The sequence below is a fragment of the Patagioenas fasciata genome, chromosome 25, assembly GCF_037038585.1.
Source record: "Patagioenas fasciata isolate bPatFas1 chromosome 25, bPatFas1.hap1, whole genome shotgun sequence".
NCBI classification, from domain to species: domain Eukaryota; kingdom Metazoa; phylum Chordata; class Aves; order Columbiformes; family Columbidae; genus Patagioenas; species Patagioenas fasciata.
In genome coordinates this window covers 4,770,617-4,788,352 of record NC_092544.1, presented here as the reverse complement: position 1 = coordinate 4,788,352, position 17,736 = coordinate 4,770,617, and the positions used below count along the sequence as shown (strand labels likewise).

Sequence of the window (17,736 nt, the reverse complement as noted above, 5' to 3'; positions counted from 1 at the left end):
CACCCTTACACTCATGTACCCCCATATTTGTGCACTCATGCGTCCTTGCATCCATGTACCCTTGTATTTGTGCACTCATGCACCCTTGCACCCATGTCCCCTGTACCTGTGCACTCATGCACCCTTGCACCCACGTACCCTTGCACCCACGTACCCCTATATCTGTGCACTCATGCACCCCTGCACCCGTGTACCCCTGTATTTGTGCACTCATGCACCCCTGCACCCATATACCCCTGTATTTGGTCACCTCTGCACCCACCCCTCATCCCTCCCGCCCGCAGTCACTGTGGGTGCAGCAGCACCCACCATCCCAGCACGACCCATAGGCGAGGGCGCTATAATTACCACTCTCTCCCCGCACAGCTGCCAATATTTACAGGTCTCCGTGTGGACAGGCGCTGGCATTTGGCACAACACCCTGTTTATCCCCGCGCCAGCTGGGCACCGCGCACTGGGTCTGTTTTCCCTGGTGGGGGGGTCCCAAAGGGCCGTGCGTGGCTGTGTCCCCTCCCGAGGCCGTTTCTGGGTCAGGTTTTGCAACCAAGCGGAGCGGCCGGCTGTGCGCACCAGCATGGGGAGCAGCCCCCCTGCATCTGGAGGTGCAGAAGAGCCCCCCAACCCCTGCCTGGGGAGGGAAGGGGGGTCCCTGGTGCATGTTCCAGGCATAGGGGCTGCGTCTCCCCAGTGCTGCTGCTGAACCCACTGCCCAGGGTGTATTTGCACCCCAGCAGTGACCACATTTTGGGGTGCAAAGGGAGATGCTCCCTATAAGCCACTCTCCACTGCTGCTGGCTCAGCTCTAAAATGTGGGAATTGCTCTAGGCGCAGCATTCTAACCTGAAATAGTACAGGAGAGTACTTTGGTCACTACAGTAGTCCTGTATTATTTACTAGTTACCAAGTTATCTCTTTATATGTGTTGTATTTTCACTTGCCTGCTGTGCTGTGAGGAATATGGCCTTCAAACGTGGGATTAGGAGATTAAATATTTCACGTAGATGAGGCTCTTAGGGACACGGGTTAGTGCCAGTGTTGGGTTAACAGTTGGACTCAATGAGCTTAAAACTCTTTTCCAACCAAAATGATCCTGTGATTCCAGGATTGTGCCCCGTTCTGGCCCCATCACGATGTCTGCCTCACCACGGGGATGTTTTCTGTCACTCCTCGCCCTCACCCCAATGCCATTGTGGGGTCTGGGATCTGGCCACTCTCCCCAATGGGGTTTTGCAGCCGTTTGGCCGTGGGGTGCAGCCTGGCCCTGTGTGCCCCCCAGCTCCGGTTTCGGCGTGCCGGCAGCCGTGGCACGGGCGGGCAGGGCCTCCCGGACAGCCTGTCCCCGCTTGTTTACCGCTGCCCATGTCTCAGTCCCGTGTGACAGGTGCTCCTTCCCCGGACACCCGACCCTCCGCGTCAAAATTTGGCTCCTCGTGACCGGGGAGCGACTTATAAATAGCGGGACGAGGGGCGAGGACGGCAGTCGAGAGCGGGTGAGCGGAGCGCACCGTCGTGCCCATGGATTTCCAAGCCGGCATCCTGCGCGATGGCAGCCCCATGGAGAGCCTGGAGAAGCAGCTCATCTGCCCCATCTGCCTGGAGATGTTCAGCAAGCCGGTGGTGATCCTACCCTGCCAGCACAACCTCTGCCGCAAGTGTGCCAACGACGTCTTCCAGGTGAAAGGGGGGCCCTGTGCCCATTTTCCCCACTCAGCTCTGGCTGGATGTCACCAGGATGGTCGTAGTACTATGGGGATGCTCGTGGTGCTGTGGGGATGCTCATGGTGCCATGGGGATGCTCGTGGTGCTTTTGGGATGCTCATGGACCCCAGTAATCTGTATCTCCCCCACCTCCTAGGCTGCCAACCCGTACTGGCAAAGCCGGGGCAGTGTGATTTCGGGGGGCCGGTTCCGGTGCCCGTCGTGTCGTCACGAGGTGCTCCTGGACCGTCACGGGGTCTACGGGCTGCAGAGGAACCTGCTGGTGGAGAACATCATCGACATCTACAAGCAGGAGTGCTCCAGGTAGGCGTGGGCAGCCAGGGCTGATTGCTTGTGCCTTGACCCGGCGGGGACATGGGGACACAGGGATGCCCACCTCCCTTGTGCCAGCACCCTCACTGATGAGTTTGCAGCTGGGAGAGAAATTGGGGGGATTTTCTGCTGGCTCAGTGGTCCCTGATCCAAATCTTCCTCCTTTCTCCCCGATCCAGAGCAGTTTGTGTCTCTGGGTGGCTCGGGGGACAGCAGGTCCCCAGAGGGGTGGTGGCAGCAGGGCAGGTCTTGTTCCCCCCCGTGCTCTGCAGCTGGAGCGTTGGGTGGGAGATAAGGGGTGTGGAGGACAAATCCAGGCTGTGCTGGTGACAGCGGGACCTGCTGGCTGATAAGGGACAGAGGGACAGTTTGTGGGTGGGGGGCCCACTCGGGAAAAGTGTGCAGCTGTGGGGGGGTCACAGCTTCTCGAAACAGAGTGGTGGCCCCAGCCAAATTCCCCGAACTGCTGTAAATATTGTTTGAGAGCCATGGGGACAGGGACAATGACACGTGGCAGGTGTCCACAGCCCTGGGGGGGATGCGAGGGGCCAGCATCAGGTTTGCTTCAGTGGGTCAGCTTGTCCCCATGTCCCCCATGCCAGAGAGGGGATGATTCAGCTGGGACCCCTCCTGGGGGTTTCTGGGTGCCCTGGTGACACATTGGGTGACAATAAATCCCAGCAGTCCAAGGCTAAAATTAGGAGCTTGTGCAACATCCCTAGAGCGTGACCCTGGGCCCCCCCGACACCGGTGCCAACTTCTGCCATGCCTAGCACCACACTGGTTTAAACTGGGGCTTACTGGTCTCGGGGCTTATGGAGGAACAGAGGTTGGTGGCTCCCAAAGGAACAAACGTGGGGTTGTACCAGGATCTGGCCCCTTTCCTGGGGACACAATTTTGGGGTGGCCGTGCGGCATCAGTGGGGTTGTCACCACAGTGGGGATGACGCTGCAATGGGGACATTAGCACTGTGGGGATGATGCTTCAATGGGGATGCCATCACAGCAGGGATGTCACTGCAATGGGGATGTCACCCTGATGGGGATGTCACCTCAATGGGGACGTCACCATGACGGGGATGTCACCGTGGCCATGCCGCTCTCTCCAGCAGGCCACTGAAGAAGGGGGAGCACCCTATGTGCAAGGAGCACGAGGACGAGCGGATCAACATCTACTGCGTCACCTGCGAGGTCCCCACCTGCTCCATGTGCAAAGTCTTCGGTGCCCACAAGGACTGCGAGGTGGCCCCCCTGCAAACTGTCTTCCAGGGCCAGAAGGTGACGTGTGGGGGTACAGGGGGGCCATGGGGGGACACGGGCGGTCCCGGGGTGATGTGCTGAGCTGGGATGGCTACAAATAGCACTGGGATTTGCTCATGGGGTATTAATAGCCCCCGGGTGACTTCGCCCAGGAGACAGCCTATATTTAGAGTGGATGTGGCTCAGGAGGAGATGTGGGGGAGCAGATGGGAGATGTCCCTGTCCCCGTTCCCGCTGGGGTTCGAGCTGTTTCTGTCCATCCACCCCTGCCCAGACTGAGCTGAACAATTGCATCTCCATGCTGGTGGCGGGGAACGACCGCATCCAGACCATCATCTCCCAGCTGGAGGAGTCGTGCCGGAGAACCGAGGTGAGGAATGGGTGAAAAGGAGCCCCTCAAAACCCAGGGGTGAAACCTCAGTGTTTGGGATGGCCGGGAGGGAGGTGGGGAGCCCGAGGGACACCGCGGTGACATCCCTTGTCCCCGCAGGAGAACAGCGAGGCGGCCAAGCGGGAGCTGTGCGCTCGCTTCGACGCTTTGGCAGAGGTGCTGGAGGAGAAGAAGTCGGAGCTGCTGGAGCGCATCACCAGCGAGCAGGGCGACAAGACGGGCTTCATCCAGAGCCTCATCTGCCGCTACAAGGAGCAGCTGGAGAAGTCGAGTCGGCTGGTGGAGACGGCCATCCAGGCCATGGAGGAGACCGGGGGGGCTGCCTTCCTCATGGTGAGACCCCCAAACCTCCCTGTCTATGCCTGTATGGGGTGCCACCAACTTGGGGACATCCTGGCTGCCACACGGTTCCACTCACCTCTGCTCTTCCTCCCCACAGAACGCCAAGCAGCTCATTAACACGTAAGTGCCCAAATTGGGGAAAATTCAGCCATTCCCTGTTGCTGCCACAGAGCTGGGTGGGATTTGGCCATGGGGTGCCTGGGTGAGTGTGGGGCTGCCCCAACCCCCCGCCTGGGCTCCCTATGGTCCCCCAGCCCGCTGAGGGGACAGGGGGGACATGGCCGTGCTCTCCATGCCCAGGATCGTGGAGGCCTCCAAGGGCGGCCGGCTGGAGAAGATCGAGCAGGGCTACGAGAGCATGGACGCCTTCTCGGTCAGCCTGGACCACCTCACCGAGGCCGTCCACGCCGTGGACTTCACCCCCGGTAATTCAGCCCCTTCCCAACTCCCACGGACACGGTGCCACCCGCCGCATTTCCCGGTGGCCCCGTGGTGACGTTTGGCCGCCTGTTTGCAGCTGAGGAAGATGAGGAGTTCTTTGATGGGGAGGAAGAAGACGTGGAGGAGGATGCGGTGCCCGAGAGGACAGTGATGGGTAAGGGGTGGCACAGCTGATCACACCTCCCCAGGACACTCAAGCACCCATGGGGGAGCTTTGGGGACGTGGATCCCCCTAAGCCCCCCATCCTCTCCCCCCGGCAGGTCCCCAGTAGCCGCAGCCGTTGCCGGCGCAGGAGAATCGCCGCGGGCGCAGGATGTCCGGCGACGGGACTCGGGACGGGGGGGACACGCCATGGGGGCCGGTGGCCTCACGAGCCGGCCCCTGCTCCAGCACAGGACACTTTTCTATACGGGTGCAAACAGGACAATTCCGCACGTTTTGTATCTTCCTTCTTTTGTATATAATTCTCACGGGTTTGAATTTTGTGTATTTTGTAAAGAAAACTGGTGTTTCGGGTGTCTTTTGTTCCCTCGCCTCTCGTTTTCGGCTCTGGGATGCGGGTGGGTTTGCCAGGCTGGTGTTGTCCCCGGTGTCCCAGCTCAGGCTGGCAGAGGGACACCTCCTGCTCCAACACTTAATTATTGGTCTCATTAGCACCTTGGCAGTGCTGGCACCCCATGCCTGGCCGCTTGCCCACGGATGTGACGGGTCAGCACCCGGCAGGGTTTATCTCGTAGCAATGGGGCGCCTGGGGCTGGTGGTCACCCCAGCTTGGGGGTGCGATGTAGGGGGTGAGGATGCTGCAGGCTGTGCTAGTCCCCAAAATGGGGACAGGCTCAGCATTGAGCCACCGGTTTGCTGTTGGCTGAGCTCACGCGACTGCAAAAATATACCATGAATGCAAAATATACCGTGCATGCAAAAATATAGCACAAATGCTTTTCTCCTGCGAAAACACAAACCCGGTTCGGCGCCTGGCCAAGGGGAAACTGAGGCAGCGCCTGCAGCGGAGCGCGGGGCTGGACTGTGACTGCCATTAGCCCCTGGGTAATTAGTGCTGCTCCCCCAGGGCGATGAGCAGGAGTCACTGCGGGGAGGGGGGGTCTGGCCTCAGGCTGATCCATCACATGGCTGCTGGGCAGCTGGATCTAAACTGGGGGTGCTGAGGGAGTGGGGTCACAGGTGCTTTTAGGGGTGACTGGGGGTGCTCCATCCTCCCCCCAGCTCTGGGGTTGCATCCATGCCCCGCTGCACGGTTCCTGGGGGTGCTCATGGGGGGTCCCAAAGCAAACCCCCCCTCCGTCAGCACCCCCAGTGCCGGGTGAGCAGGGCAGCGGCCATGGGCGCTTTGCAGCCGGTCTGGCCCTCCCTCCCGGCCAGGCTTTGCACACGAGTCCCCAGCGTCACACAGACCGAGGCCACCGGCTGCCACCGCCACCGGCCACGCACCGGGTCACCTGCACCGGGTCACCGTCCCAGCCCCCGCCCCCGGGAGGACGATGGCAGCCGGCGAGGAGAAACAGCATCTGCTGAGCGAGGGCACAGGCGGGTAAGGGGGTGCCTGGGGGGGCTGGAGACCTGGTGTCCCCTCTTCCCCATGGGGCTCCCCGGTGGGGCCCCCTGGAGACATCTGTCTGGGGAAGGGGTTGGGGGGTGTGTTCAGGGTCCAACCTGCTCCCCAAAATCCTCCCCGCCCCACCGGCTCCAGCCCCCGACCACCCCTGTCCCCATCAGGTCGTACCTGGGGATTGCACAAAAGAACGGGCACAACTCGGTGCAGGGAGCGGCGCCCGCGCTGGAGCTGGGGACACGGCGCAGCCAGCACTGCCATGCGCGGGGGGCCACGGGCACCCCCGGCCGGCAGCGGCGGGCGCGCAGGAAGCTCTACCTGGCTGCCGGCATCTGCCTCGTCTTCATGGTGGGAGAAGCTGTGGGTGAGTGGGGGGTGTGGGGATGGTCCCCATCAGGGTAACCAAAGCGGTGGCCCCCGCGTGCGGGCCAGGCTCCCCTTTGCTTTCCAGTGGGGTCCCCACCAGGGTGACCTGGTCCGTGCCTGGGTTGGGCTGGGACCCCCCAATGCCACGCCGCTGTCCCCGCTGTCCCCTCCCGCAGGCGGGTACCTGGCGCACAGCCTGGCCATCCTGACGGACGCCGCGCACCTCCTGACCGACTTTGCCAGCATCATGATCAGCCTCTTTGCGCTCTGGGTGTCCTCGCGGCCCCCCACCAAAACCATGAACTTCGGCTGGCACCGGGCAGGTAATGGGGTGACACCACCCCCAGGGCTGCTCCCAGGGAGCACTCGGAGCACCCCAGGGTGCCCTCCCCATGGGGACCGGGTGCCTCCAGGAGACCCGGGTGACACGGAGAGCCCCGGCAAAGCCCCAGCACCACAGGCATGGGCAGGGGAGGGTGCAGGCACCACTGTCCCCACGCAGGGAACAACCCCAGGGATGGGTGCTGGGTGCCCACCTCAAGCACCGGTGCTGCCAGGGAGGCCAGGAGGGTGTAATGCAGAGGCGGGGGGGCTCTCCGCAGAGATCCTGGGGGCCCTGCTCTCCGTGTTCTCCATCTGGGTGGTCACGGGCATCCTGGTCTACTTGGCGGCCCAGCGCTTGCTCTCGGCCGACTACGACATCGAGGGGGGTGTCATGCTCATCACCTCCGCCTGCGCCGTGGCCGTCAACATCGTGTGCGTACGGCTGGTTCCCCCCCTTCCTGAGTGTCCCCCCACCTTGTGCGCGGTGGCCCTGGGGACATCAGCACTGTCCTGCCCGCAGGATGGGGCTGGCTCTGCACCAGACGGGGCACGGGCACAGCCATGGCGCGGCCGGAGAGGAACCCAACACCAGCGTCCGCGCCGCCTTCATCCATGTCGTGGGGGACCTGCTGCAGAGCATCGGTGTCCTCATCGCGTCCTACATCATCTTCTTTAAGGTCTGGGTGGTTACTGGGGGCAAGGGGGATACTGTGGACATGGGGACTGTGGCTTCAGCCACGGGCAAGATGGAGGGGACCGTGTCTCCTTGCTGGTGCCGATGGCGATTTGGGGTGGGGTGACAGCACCGGAGGGACCTCATGCCCTCCCACCCCCTCCAGCCCGAGTACAAGTTCATGGATCCCATCTGCACCTTCCTCTTCTCGGTGCTGGTGCTGTGGACAACACTGACCATCTTCCGCGATGTCCTCCTCGTCCTCATGGAGGGTAGGGACACACCGGGGGGGATGTCTGGGCCATGGGCCACCCATGGGTGCTGCCCCCGTCCCTCCAGCACCCCCAGCTCTCCCTCCCCAGGGACCCCCAAAGGGATGGACTTCAATGCCGTGCGGGAGACGCTGCTGGGGGTGCGGGGGGTCGAGGCCGTTCACAGCCTGCACATCTGGGCGCTGACGGCGGCACAGCCGCTGCTCTCGGTGCACATCGCCATCAGTGAGTATCGCTCCCTGGGGATGCAACTGGGGGGGGGATTTGGGGTTCACCTGCACCCCAACATCCCCCCATCCCGCTTCGTTCCCGGCAGACGCGGGTGCCAGCGCGCAGGAGGTGCTGGAGGAGGCCAGCGCCCGGCTGCAGGGCACGTTCAGCTTCCACAGCACCACCATCCAGGTGGAGAGCTACTCCGAGGAGATGCGGGACTGCCGGGAGTGCCAGCCCCCCCGCGACTGAGCCCCCTGGCACCCCTTCACACCCTGCCCTGGGAACCTTTTATACACGGAAAATAAAGAGGAGAAAAGGGCTGGCTGCATGCACGGGGGGTGTTGGGTCTGGCAGCGCCAGGGCGTTATCTTGGGCGTCTGCTGGGAGCGAAGGCATCAAGGACAGACCCACGGCCGCAGAGAGTGGCTGCTGGAGGCCAGCAGTCACCTGAATATTCCCTGTTTCTATTCAGCTGGGGACAAAACAGCTGAAATGACCCTTTTCCCCACTTTGGGGAGCGCTGGGAGGCAAGAGGCTGCGGGGGATCCGTCCCAGCCGGGGGGAGGGAGGACACGCTCGCTCAGCTCTCGCCTCTTATCAATTCCTCTGTTTGCCCTTGGGAAGCCAAAGGACTCACCCTCCCTGCCACACTGGGGCCGGGGGGGCTGTGTGCATGGCTGGGTGCTGCACAGGCTGTTCCCATGGTGCCCAATGACGGCAGAAGCACCGGTGCCCCAACCCACCGGTGCTCCCCACGTCCCACAGCCACCGGCCAGACTCTGCCTCTCCACCCACCTTTATTGCACCGGTAAAACCCAATAACGAGTAAAACCCCGTCAGCAGCGCCCGCCCACCCCGGGGGACTCCGTGCCCCAGGAACGGGGGGACCAGCCCCAAGCCCCTCCCCGCAGTCCTCAGGGTCTCTCCAAGCGCGGGTATTTCTTGCGCAGGACAGAGACCTGGTCCTTGTAGAGGACGGGGTCGAGGCGCAGCTGGGAGGACACGAGGGGCATGTAGCCGAACCAGTCCACCAACTGGTTGAGACAGTCCTGTCGCTGGGAGAAATGCCGGCCACCGGCCGTGCCCTTGACCTTGGCAGGAGGGGAGTGTTGGGGTGATGGGCTCTGCTCCCCGGCCGGGGGGGTCTCTGCACTCCCCTCCTTGCACCCTACCTGCTGGGGCACGTTCTCCTTGTGCTGCTTCCTCTGGGTGACCTTGATGGGTGGCAGCTTGGTGACAGCGGCCACCAGGACGTTCATCAGGATGTCCTCGCAGGCGGCCAGGCTGTCCACCAGCTCCCGCAGCCCCGCCGGCAGGTACCCGGTGAAGAGGCTGTGATAATACCTGGGGAGTGAGCGGATGGAGATGCAGGGTGCAGCTGAGACCCCCGCCCCGGTCGCCCCGGTTGCCCTGGTCGCCCCTCCCTGGGCAGTACCTGTGGTAGAAGGCGGCGGCGGTGAGGACGATGGAGAGCTCGTTGGTCCATTTGGATGTGTAGCCCCAGCGCCTCTGCTCGGGGTCCCAGAAGTGGCTCCGTGCGGGGAAGCCCACGATGCGCTCGGGGAAGCTGCGCCACACCACGAAGGCGAAGTCCACCTGGTACGGGGTGGGGACAGCGTCACCGGGCTGTGGGAACCTCTGCGAGGGGGGACACCATCGCCCCTGGGCACAGGGGACATGGAACCACAGAATCATAGAATCATGTTGGCTGGAAAAGCCCCTCAGGATCAAGTCCACCCGTTCCCCCACCCCTGGCACTGCCCCATGTCCTGAGAACCTCATGTCCGTCTGTCCAGCCCTCCAGGGATGGTGACTCCAGCACTGCCCTGGGCAGCCTGTTCCAATGCCCCACAGCCCTTTGGGGAAGAAATTGTTCCTAAATCCAACTTCAGCCTCCCCTTGCCCAGCTCCACGTGCTAGGGACTGCAGCGCCCACGGCCTCACCTCGCTGGTGGAGAGGCTGGTGTGCTCATCCAGGCTCAGCACAGCGTCTGTCCTGATGGCTGCGTAGGGGAAGAAGCGGTCGCTGAGCTACGGTGGGGAGAAAGACAGGTTGGGATGTGCTATGGGGTGGGTGTCCCGGCTCCCAGCCCATGTCCTGCATCCCAGCTCCCCTCACCTTCCCCCGGCCCTGGATGATGCTCAGAGGCACCGAGGTCTGGGGCCATTTCCCACTCGGTGGCGGCGGCTTCTGGCAGCTCCACAGCACCAGGATCTGCAGGGCAAGGACCAGCGTGTCCTGGGGTGTTTGGCTGGGCTGCTCAGGGTTCACAGGGTGGTCAGAGCTCAGCCCCCCCGGCACCACAGCAGGACCTGCTCCAGCCCAGCTCACCCCAAAACCATCTCACACCGGTCTGGACCATAATAAACACACAGGTGGTCCCCAGAGGGCTGGGGAGACAGCTCTGCCCACCCGAGGGTGACACCATCAGCCACTCCATCCCACCCTCACCCTTCCCAGCACCCAAGGTCCTGACCCATCCCTCCCGCTGCCTCCCGGGAGATGCACCGAGCAGCGCAGGGCTCAGCTCCCCCGACCTGGGCGCAGAACTGGGATCCCGAGACGGCCTGGATGAGCCTGAGGAGCGGCTGGGAGAGGGAACCGGACGGCGAGACGACCCGGATGAAAGCTGTGAACTTCTCGGAGGGGCTGGAGCCTGATGAGAAGCAGAGGAGAGTTGAGGTGTTGTGGTGCGCAGCGGGTTTGCCGTGCTCAGCTGGGCGGGCAGGGTCCTACCGCGCTGCAGGTAGTAGAAGGGAAAGTCCCCGGGGTGGGTGGAGAACTCGGGCAGCGCCAGGAGCCCCCCGGGCAGCACGTTCCAGAGGAACCGGGAGCGGGAGCGGTGTGGGAGCAGCCGGTCCTTGATGATCTGCCAGAGAGATGCTCTCAGTACCCTGGTTGTGCCCCTGGGAGCCGGGGAGAGGGCTCAGGGGGGCTCACCTCCAGCGTGGTGTGCACGATCTTGTCGACGGAGGAGAAATAGGCGTCCCACAGGAGCTGGGTTTGCTGCTGGAAAGCCAGCACCCGCTCCGGGTGGATGCAGCGGACGACGGAGGGGATCTGCAGTGGCAGGGAGCAAGCAGGTTTCTCACCTTGTCACCTTGTCCCGACGCCCCAGCAAGGGTGCTGTGGCACCTCTGTGCCATCCTGAGGGACACCCCATGGCCAAGGGTGCTGTGTCACCACCCGCTGTGGCTCTGCCTCCTGTCCCTGGAGCAGGATCTGGCCCAGGAACCCTGAGGGCTTTGGGTTTGAGAGGTGTTCAACACCCCCTGAGCTGAATGATCATAGAACCATTGTGGTTGGAAAGCCCCTCAAAATCATCGAGTCCAACCATAACCCACCCCCGGCACTGCCCCATGTCCTGAGAACCTCATGTCCGTCTGTCCAGCCCTCCAGGGATGGTGACTCCAGCACTGCCCTGGGCAGCCTGTTCCAATGCCCCACAGCCCTTTGGGGAAGAAATTGTTCCTAAATCCAACCTCACCCTCCCCTGGCGGAACTTTGGCTGTTTCCTCTGGTCCTATCACTTGCTGTGATGCTCCAGAGCTGCAGCTGGGATGGGACCCTCACTCCCCTGTATCGCCCCACGGGAGGGCTGCTGCTGTGGGGCAGGATTTGGCCGTGGTACCTGCAGCAGCAGCTTCTCATTGCCCACGACGACGGCTTTGCCCCAGTCGATGGCCTCGGCGAATGGCAGCTCCCAGCCGTCGCTCAGCAGCACCGGGATGCAGGCAGCCTGCACGGGACACACACAGGCTGGGACAGAGCCCCCAGACCCCGGGATGGGGGTGTCCCCCGTGCCCCACACCTGCCCCATACCTGCAGAGCCTCCAGGAATCGGAAGGAGCCCAAGCGCCGGCCCCGGGGCACGATGCAGAAGGTGGAATTGTGCAGCAGCTCCTGGTAGTCAAACCTGTGATAGGAGAGGGGGTAGGGGGTCAGGTACAGCCCCCACCAAGCTGTGAGCACCCCAGAACCCAGCAAGGCTGAGCATCCCTCCTGGGGGGTACAGGACCAGCCCGGGGCACCATTAGGAGCTGATTTTGGCCCTGAATAGCCCTGTCTCTGTGGAGCAGCGATGCCCTGGCTGGCAGAGGGACGTGCTCAAGCATTGCTTAAAGAGGGGGGGTCAGGATAGGACCCCAGTGCCCTTTGAACGCATCACCCATCTCCCTCCACCCCCATGCCATGAAACCCACGCAAACCCTGTGCCCGAAACTGCGGTGACTCCTCTGCCGTGCCCAGACTTGCCGGGCAGGACCAGCCCTGCCTGTCCTGGCAGCGTTTCGGGGGGGGCAGAGGGCTGGTTGCCCGCAGGGGTGCAGGCAGCGTGCCCCCCACAAGCCGGGCTCACACCGTGGGGCTGTGAAAGCCCCTTCTGTGCGGGTGGTGTGGAGCGGCGCGTCCGCTGCCGGGGCCCTGCGACCGCGCTGGAATATCCAATATTGACATTAGGTCAGGACAGACCCCGACTGTTCCTGCCGGGGGCGGGGGGACGGGGCAGCGGGTCCTGGATGGGATGGGGGGATGCGCATGGTCTGATCAGCTTGGCCATGAGACCAAAGAGCTGCTTGCAATGGTCCCCAGGGGGAAGGGTGCCCCACAGCGGGGACGTGGGGCTGGTGCCACCCTGGGGGTTGAGGATTTGTCCCCTCCACGGGTGTCAGAGCATCCTGGCGCCCTGGAATGTAGGAAGTTGGCCCCAGTGCTGAGGCATGAATTTTTACCATCAAACCCAGCCCAGGGTCTCTGATGGATGCCAAAAATATCATCAGTGGCCCCAGCCTCATTAACACCCCAAGCAACCTGCTGGAGGGGCAAGGGCGGCTCGGACAGACCCCCCCATGAAACTGCAGCAGCAACAGCCACATTCCCAGGGCAAGACATTGTCCTCAGGGCAGCCCCGCTGCCACCCACTCCTTGGGGACCCCCAAACGCAGCCGTGACCCCCAGCAGCTCCACGGGGCCGTTCCCAGTGCTGGGGCTGGGCGGGCAGCGGGACGCGTCCCGGGGGGCACTGCTGCGGTGGGCACCGTCCCACGACGGGGAGCCTGGCGCCGGCCGGGCTGCGGGGCCAAAACCTCTCGATGGAAATATTTGGCTCCTGACGCGTTGCGGTTTCCGGGTAATCACGCCGTCAGGGCTTCCTTGTTTTGTGAGGAGCCGGGACGGGCGCCCGCCGCGCTCCCCGCGCCCGGCCCCTCCGCGGCTCCACCGGGCACGGTGCCACCGGGGACCCGGCGGCTCCAGAGAGCCCTTCCCAACCCGCATGGGCCGCTTTGAACCCAGGGCCGGCAGCCCAGCAGCGCTGGGACAATCCGCCCTTTATCCCGGCACAGAACCGGTTTGTTCTCCGCAGCCCTCCCCAGGTGCGAGGAAGGTGACGGAGCCCCCGTGGTCGCTCTGGGCCGTCCCAGCTGCGGGTTTGGGGACATCTCCCAGGGCAGGTCAGGCGCGGTGGAGACACCGGTGGCTTTTTGCCCAAGTGTCTCATGGGGACAAGCAGGACGGCAGAGGCTTGGGGTCACGCGCGAGCTGTCCTGTGCCACTTGTCCCCTGTCGATCTGCTGCCTAAAGCCATCCCAGGCGAGGTGTAAATCCCCCTGTACTTGCAAACAGCATTACGGGATTACCTGGGCTGTGCGGGGGGGAAATTTCCCGTCCCGCCGCCCCCCAGCACAGCAGGGCTGACCTTGGGCCCCCCATCCTGCCAGCCTGCAGCGTCTCGCACCATCCAGCGATTCTCTGTCCCCAAAAAGGGTGACACTGATCCTGCTGGGCTGGTGGAGCCCACCACATGGGGTCACACGGTGCCTTAGCTGCCCCAAAACCCTGGTTAACCCCAGTGCCTGCAGCACCCGGCTCCGCTTTTACCTCCCAGCACCTCCTAAGATGCTTTGAGGATGATGCGAATGCGGCCTCTCCCCATCTGCTCTCCGGGTGGCTGCGGGATGTCCCCAGGACAGGGACCTGCCTGTCACCAGCAGGATGGGGACATGAGGAGCTGTTGTGGGTCCCCGCAGCACAGAGCCTCCAGACCCACAGAACTTTGTCCCCATAATTTTTCCACCAAGGTCCATCACATCCCATTTGTGATGGGGGACTCAGAGGAACCCACCACCCCAGCAATGTGGGTGAGCTCAGAGCCGCCCACGCTGAGATGCCCAAGAACCCGCCAATTTTGTGGGATTTTTAGCGGATCCAGTGAGGGGGGAACGTTTTGGGCTCATCTCCAAGATCAACGTTAATGTTAGGGGAGGGCAGGAGGGGGAGAAGAAAAGCATCATTCACCAGCGTTAGGAAAAAGGGAAATCGCATTAGAGGCGGCCGCGGTGATTGCAGATAAGAGCCGATCTCGCCAGATTATTCCAACTTTAATACAGAAGACGAAAGCCCTGAGCAACCAGCGCCTCGCTCCCCACTATGGAAATGAAACCCTCATCTATTTCAAGAGAGCCCAAAACTTTCCTCTCCCCACATCTGGAGGTTCAGCCACCACAGACAGGCACAGCTGCACCCACAGAGGGACAGGAACGTTTGTGGGGTGTCCCCCGCCACCAGATCTGCTTTGTCAACTCATCTCCTACTCACTTTTCGTAGTTGACGTTGTCCTTGTCGCAGCGCGTGTCCTTGTGCTTCTCCCAGTCCTTGCCGTGCTTGCAGGTGGTGAGCGAGACGATGTCCTTCCCGTTGTGGATGTGGTGCAGCGCGTTCCTGGTGCCGGAGCCGATGCCGGTCAGGTATCGCTTCCCTTTGAATACCAATAAATACTTCTTTTTCGGGGGGACTGAGTCCTGATACAACCAGCCCCTCTCCCCGCCGCGCTGCGGGTGGTCCTTGGAGAAGAGAGGGATGGAGACGTCAAAGCCCGGCCTGAAGTTCTGCGTGTAGAAGCTGGCTTTGGCCAGGATGGCTTGGCCGATGTCAAAACCCAGGTCCTCAGTGTAATTGGGCCAAGTGCCCGAGTACAGGTTGAAGATGAGATGGTTACGGCCACCGTTCCAGAGCGGGAAGGCGCGGATTTTCTCGTCAACGTTCCGGACATATTGACTGGAGAGATGGTCGCGGTCCAGCGTGTCGATGCTGAGGATGAAGAGGCAGGCTTCCTCGGGGTTCGCCGTGTAGTAGCGCGAGCGCTCGATGGACGTGAGGATTTTGCTGTAACTCTCCGAGAGGGGCTGGTCCCTCTCCCGGGGGTAGGTGAAGACTTTGAAGCCGTGCTTCTCGCACCTGGAGAAGTCGAAGCAAGTTTCCATCCGGCAGCTGCTGTCCTTGTAGACGTTCAGCCGTGCCACCCGCCGCTCCCGGGGGGACGGCAGCGAGGGGTCCCCATCACTCTGGAGCTCCTTGGGGTTTGCAAAGCTTTTGAGGAGGGATTGATCTGTCCAGCGGGGCCAGTTCCTCCGGGCTTCAGCTTTCCTCCCGGAAAAGAAAGCAAAACGGCGCAGTTGGTCTCCTCCGAAGAAGAAAAGCAGGAGCCAAGAGGCAAGGAAAGTCAGGAAAATGTATTTCTTCCTGGTCTGCATAGGTTCACGTGCAGCCCTGGCTCCTCATCGGGTTTGGATGGGTGCTGGACTCAGTCAAAAAGCCAATGTCCCAAACCCCACGGGTGTCTCCTGGTTCCCAGGTATTGTCCCGTGGTCCTCGCAGCCCGTGGGAGCGCGGATGAACCCCACGGTCCCCCTGCCGCCCCTTCCAACCAGGGCTGCGCTGGCTTTTCAGGGCCGTCTCTCTCCGCAGAGTTTGGTGCGGCACCGTCCCGCTCCCTTCCCTCGGCTCGGCCTTCACTCCGCTGGGCCCCCGTGCCGTGACAATGACATTTCCATCGCCGCTTGGCCCAGTTTCAAATCCCTGGAGAAGGGGAGAGGTCGCGCCGTCGCCGTCCTGCCGCCGCCAACCGTGTCACCGCAAGCGGCTCCCGTGTCCCTGAGGTGGGACCCTCCTTCCCAGACCCCTCCTGGGAATTAAACCTCCCTCCCCGCCCCCCCGCCCGCTCCCCCCGTTACCTCTGGGGACACTTAGCCCCGGGTGGGTCTCGGGTCGCTGTGCCCCGAAGTCTCGATCCGCGGGTCCCCGCGGCTCCGGGCTGCATCCCCTGCGGGGAAGGCGGCGGAGCAGCCGCCCCGCCGAGCAGCGCCGGTCCCGGGGGTGCCCCCGACGGGGGGCGCTTGGCTGGGGGGGGCTGGAGGTGTGTCCTCCCTTGTCACCTTGTCCGTCTGTCCCAGCGTTGGGCTGTCCCCGTGTCCCCCCCGGCTGCCTGCGCCCCTCGTGGCTGTCCGTCCTGCTTCCCCCGTGTCAGGCTGGCTGTCCCTCCCGAGGCTGTATGTCTGTCTGTCCCCACTTGGGCTGTCCCCCTGCGTCTGTCCCCGGGCTGGCTGTCCCCCTGTCCTCTTGCCTGCGCGTCTCTTCCCCGGTCAGTGCGCGGCCCCGCTGCCCGGCGGGTCCCCGTGGTCCATCACCCGCCGTGGTCCATCACCCCCCGTGGTCCATCACTCCCGCTCCGTGTCCCGTGTCCCCCCGCTCCGTGTCCCCCCCTCTCCGTGTCCCCCCGTCCGCATCTGTCACACCGCGTCCTGTTCCCACCGTCACAACATTCGCCCTTGGCCCCGCCCGCCCGCATCCGATTGGCCATCGCACCTTCGTGGGCGTAGCCAGAGGCCGCGCCCCTCGGAGCCCCACCCTGCGGCGCCTTCCCATTGGCGGAGCGCCGCCACCCGGAGCGCGCCCACGTGGGACAGGGGTTCCCCGCGCGCCCGCAGGGTCCCTGCGTCGCCCGCCCTCTGCGGGACCCCACGCGTGGAATGTCCCACGTCCCGTGTACCACCCACTAACCCAGGACCTCAGGGGTTCACCTGCAGGATACCCCCACACCATTTCCAGGCAGGAGCCTCTCCTGGGGCGATGTGGGGTGCTGGGTGACTGAGCCCCACGGCAGGGAGCCAGGCGTGGGCTGGAGCGGGCAGCAGGGACAGGCTGGGACTCGCCTCTCCCACCCTGCCCCGGCATCCCCGGCTGTGCCAGCCGCCCTCCGCCCTCCCCTGCCGGCTGGGCGAGCCGGGACGTGCCGGGGTGCCGGATCCCACCCACGGGTGTAACAACCTAGCCGGGCTCAGCCTGCAGCTGGACCGGCCGCTGGGTGCCTGGCACAGGTCAGGGTGTCACCAGCCCCGGGGGAGAAGGTGCAGGGCACCCCAGGGTTTGGTCTTGGGTCCCCTCTTTGTGCCCCAGCAGCCACATGGGACCCAGGGGGCACACACAGAGTGACAGCCCCAGAGTCCCACTCGGTGCCATCCCATGCCCCAGTTTCCTGACTCAGGGGACCGTGCTGGGGTGCCCGGCGTGCGGCTGTGTGTGCAGAAAACTGGTGGGGATGGTTTTCACCAGATCTTTAGGTATTTATTTGCCAGGCCCAGCCGAGGGGACAGCTCAGGCCCACGGGGAGTTAATCCCTGGCCACGCAGGGGATTACCACGGAACCCGGGGCCGCTGGAGCTGCAGAAAGCGGATTAACCGAAGGACAGGGAACGTGGGGACGGGCAGCTGGAGCCCCGGGCACCGCTGGGCTCTGGGGTGGGGGGGACATGGGGACAGTCCCCAGTCCCAGGGGGCAGGAACCTGGCTGGGGTGCAGACAGGGCCAGGGCAGCCCCAGGGTCAGGGTGCTGCCTATGGGCTGCAATGGGGGGACTGGGATTGTGTCCTGCACTGGGGACACTGGGAGCTGTGGTTTTGCACTGGTGGGACTGGGAGCTGCATGTGGCACTGGGAACACTGGGAGCTGTGGTTTTGCACTGGTGGGACTGGGAACTGCATGTGGCACTGGTGGGACTGGGAGCTGCATGTGGCATT

The 17,736-nt window shown here is 63.5% G+C and overlaps 3 protein-coding genes across 6 annotated transcripts; 2 read left to right on the top strand and 1 right to left on the bottom strand.

The window, feature by feature from the left end:
• Positions 1–1,481: 1,481 nt before the first annotated feature.
• Positions 1,482–4,969, top strand: TRIM63 (tripartite motif containing 63). Of its 2 annotated transcripts, none has more exons than XM_071798983.1 (9): positions 1,482–1,674; positions 1,856–2,022; positions 3,144–3,309; positions 3,566–3,661; positions 3,782–4,015; positions 4,122–4,144; positions 4,325–4,449; positions 4,542–4,619; positions 4,727–4,969. In XM_071798983.1, exons 1-9 carry the CDS (start codon positions 1,516–1,518, stop codon positions 4,735–4,737), a joined length of 1,059 nt encoding a protein of 352 aa, XP_071655084.1. In that variant the 5' UTR covers positions 1,482–1,515; the 3' UTR covers positions 4,738–4,969. The 2 variants fall into 2 exon arrangements, with proteins under 2 accessions (XP_071655084.1, XP_065713444.1); XM_065857372.2 differs by having other exon boundaries at positions 3,141–3,309.
• Positions 4,970–5,704: 735 nt separating this feature from the next.
• On the top strand, positions 5,705–8,203 carry SLC30A2 (solute carrier family 30 member 2). The gene is made up of 8 exons (XM_065857371.2): positions 5,705–6,015; positions 6,201–6,400; positions 6,579–6,725; positions 7,005–7,158; positions 7,247–7,403; positions 7,566–7,671; positions 7,762–7,896; positions 7,988–8,203. Exons 1-8 carry the CDS (start codon positions 5,966–5,968, stop codon positions 8,131–8,133), a joined length of 1,095 nt encoding a protein of 364 aa, XP_065713443.1. The 5' UTR covers positions 5,705–5,965; the 3' UTR covers positions 8,134–8,203.
• A 461-nt stretch (positions 8,204–8,664) lies between these two features.
• On the bottom strand, positions 8,665–16,415 carry EXTL1 (exostosin like glycosyltransferase 1). Of its 3 annotated transcripts, XM_065857414.2 has the most exons (12): positions 15,895–16,415; positions 14,480–15,739; positions 11,708–11,801; positions 11,517–11,624; positions 10,826–10,945; positions 10,622–10,754; positions 10,423–10,541; positions 10,004–10,099; positions 9,829–9,915; positions 9,320–9,480; positions 9,057–9,228; positions 8,665–8,975 (listed from the first exon to the last, which is right to left on the bottom strand). In XM_065857414.2, the coding sequence occupies exons 2-12, from the start codon at positions 15,412–15,414 to the stop codon at positions 8,799–8,801; spliced, it is 2,202 nt and encodes a 733-aa protein (XP_065713486.1). In that variant the 5' UTR covers positions 15,415–15,739; positions 15,895–16,415; the 3' UTR covers positions 8,665–8,798. The 3 variants fall into 3 exon arrangements, with proteins under 3 accessions (XP_065713486.1, XP_065713485.1, XP_065713487.1); XM_065857413.2 differs by having other exon boundaries at positions 8,665–9,228; XM_065857415.2 differs by lacking the exon at positions 10,004–10,099 and having other exon boundaries at positions 8,665–9,228.
• Positions 16,416–17,736: the final 1,321 nt, after the last annotated feature.

What these genes read in the sequence shown, in the direction of transcription:
- EXTL1 (XM_065857413.2), bottom strand. Translation starts at nt 15,414, where the DNA reads ATGCAGACCAGGAAGAAATACATTTTCCTGACTTTCCTTGCCTCTTGG. An exon ending in GACAACGTCAACTACGAAAA is followed by an intron (nt 11,802 to 14,479) that starts GTGAGTAGGAGA and finishes CTCCTATCACAG; the next exon opens with GTTTGACTACCAGGAGCTGC. An exon ending in CTTCTACTACCTGCAGCGCG is followed by an intron (nt 10,542 to 10,621) that starts GTAGGACCCTGC and finishes GCTTCTCATCAG; the next exon opens with GCTCCAGCCCCTCCGAGAAG.
- TRIM63 (XM_065857372.2), top strand. Translation starts at nt 1,516, where the DNA reads ATGGATTTCCAAGCCGGCATCCTGCGCGATGGCAGCCCCATGGAGAGC. An exon ending in GCCAAGCAGCTCATTAACAC is followed by an intron (nt 4,145 to 4,324) that starts GTAAGTGCCCAA and finishes CTCCATGCCCAG; the next exon opens with GATCGTGGAGGCCTCCAAGG. An exon ending in CGCCGTGGACTTCACCCCCG is followed by an intron (nt 4,450 to 4,541) that starts GTAATTCAGCCC and finishes GCCTGTTTGCAG; the next exon opens with CTGAGGAAGATGAGGAGTTC.
- SLC30A2 (XM_065857371.2), top strand. Translation starts at nt 5,966, where the DNA reads ATGGCAGCCGGCGAGGAGAAACAGCATCTGCTGAGCGAGGGCACAGGC. An exon ending in CTGAGCGAGGGCACAGGCGG is followed by an intron (nt 6,016 to 6,200) that starts GTAAGGGGGTGC and finishes TGTCCCCATCAG; the next exon opens with GTCGTACCTGGGGATTGCAC. An exon ending in CATGGTGGGAGAAGCTGTGG is followed by an intron (nt 6,401 to 6,578) that starts GTGAGTGGGGGG and finishes CCCCTCCCGCAG; the next exon opens with GCGGGTACCTGGCGCACAGC.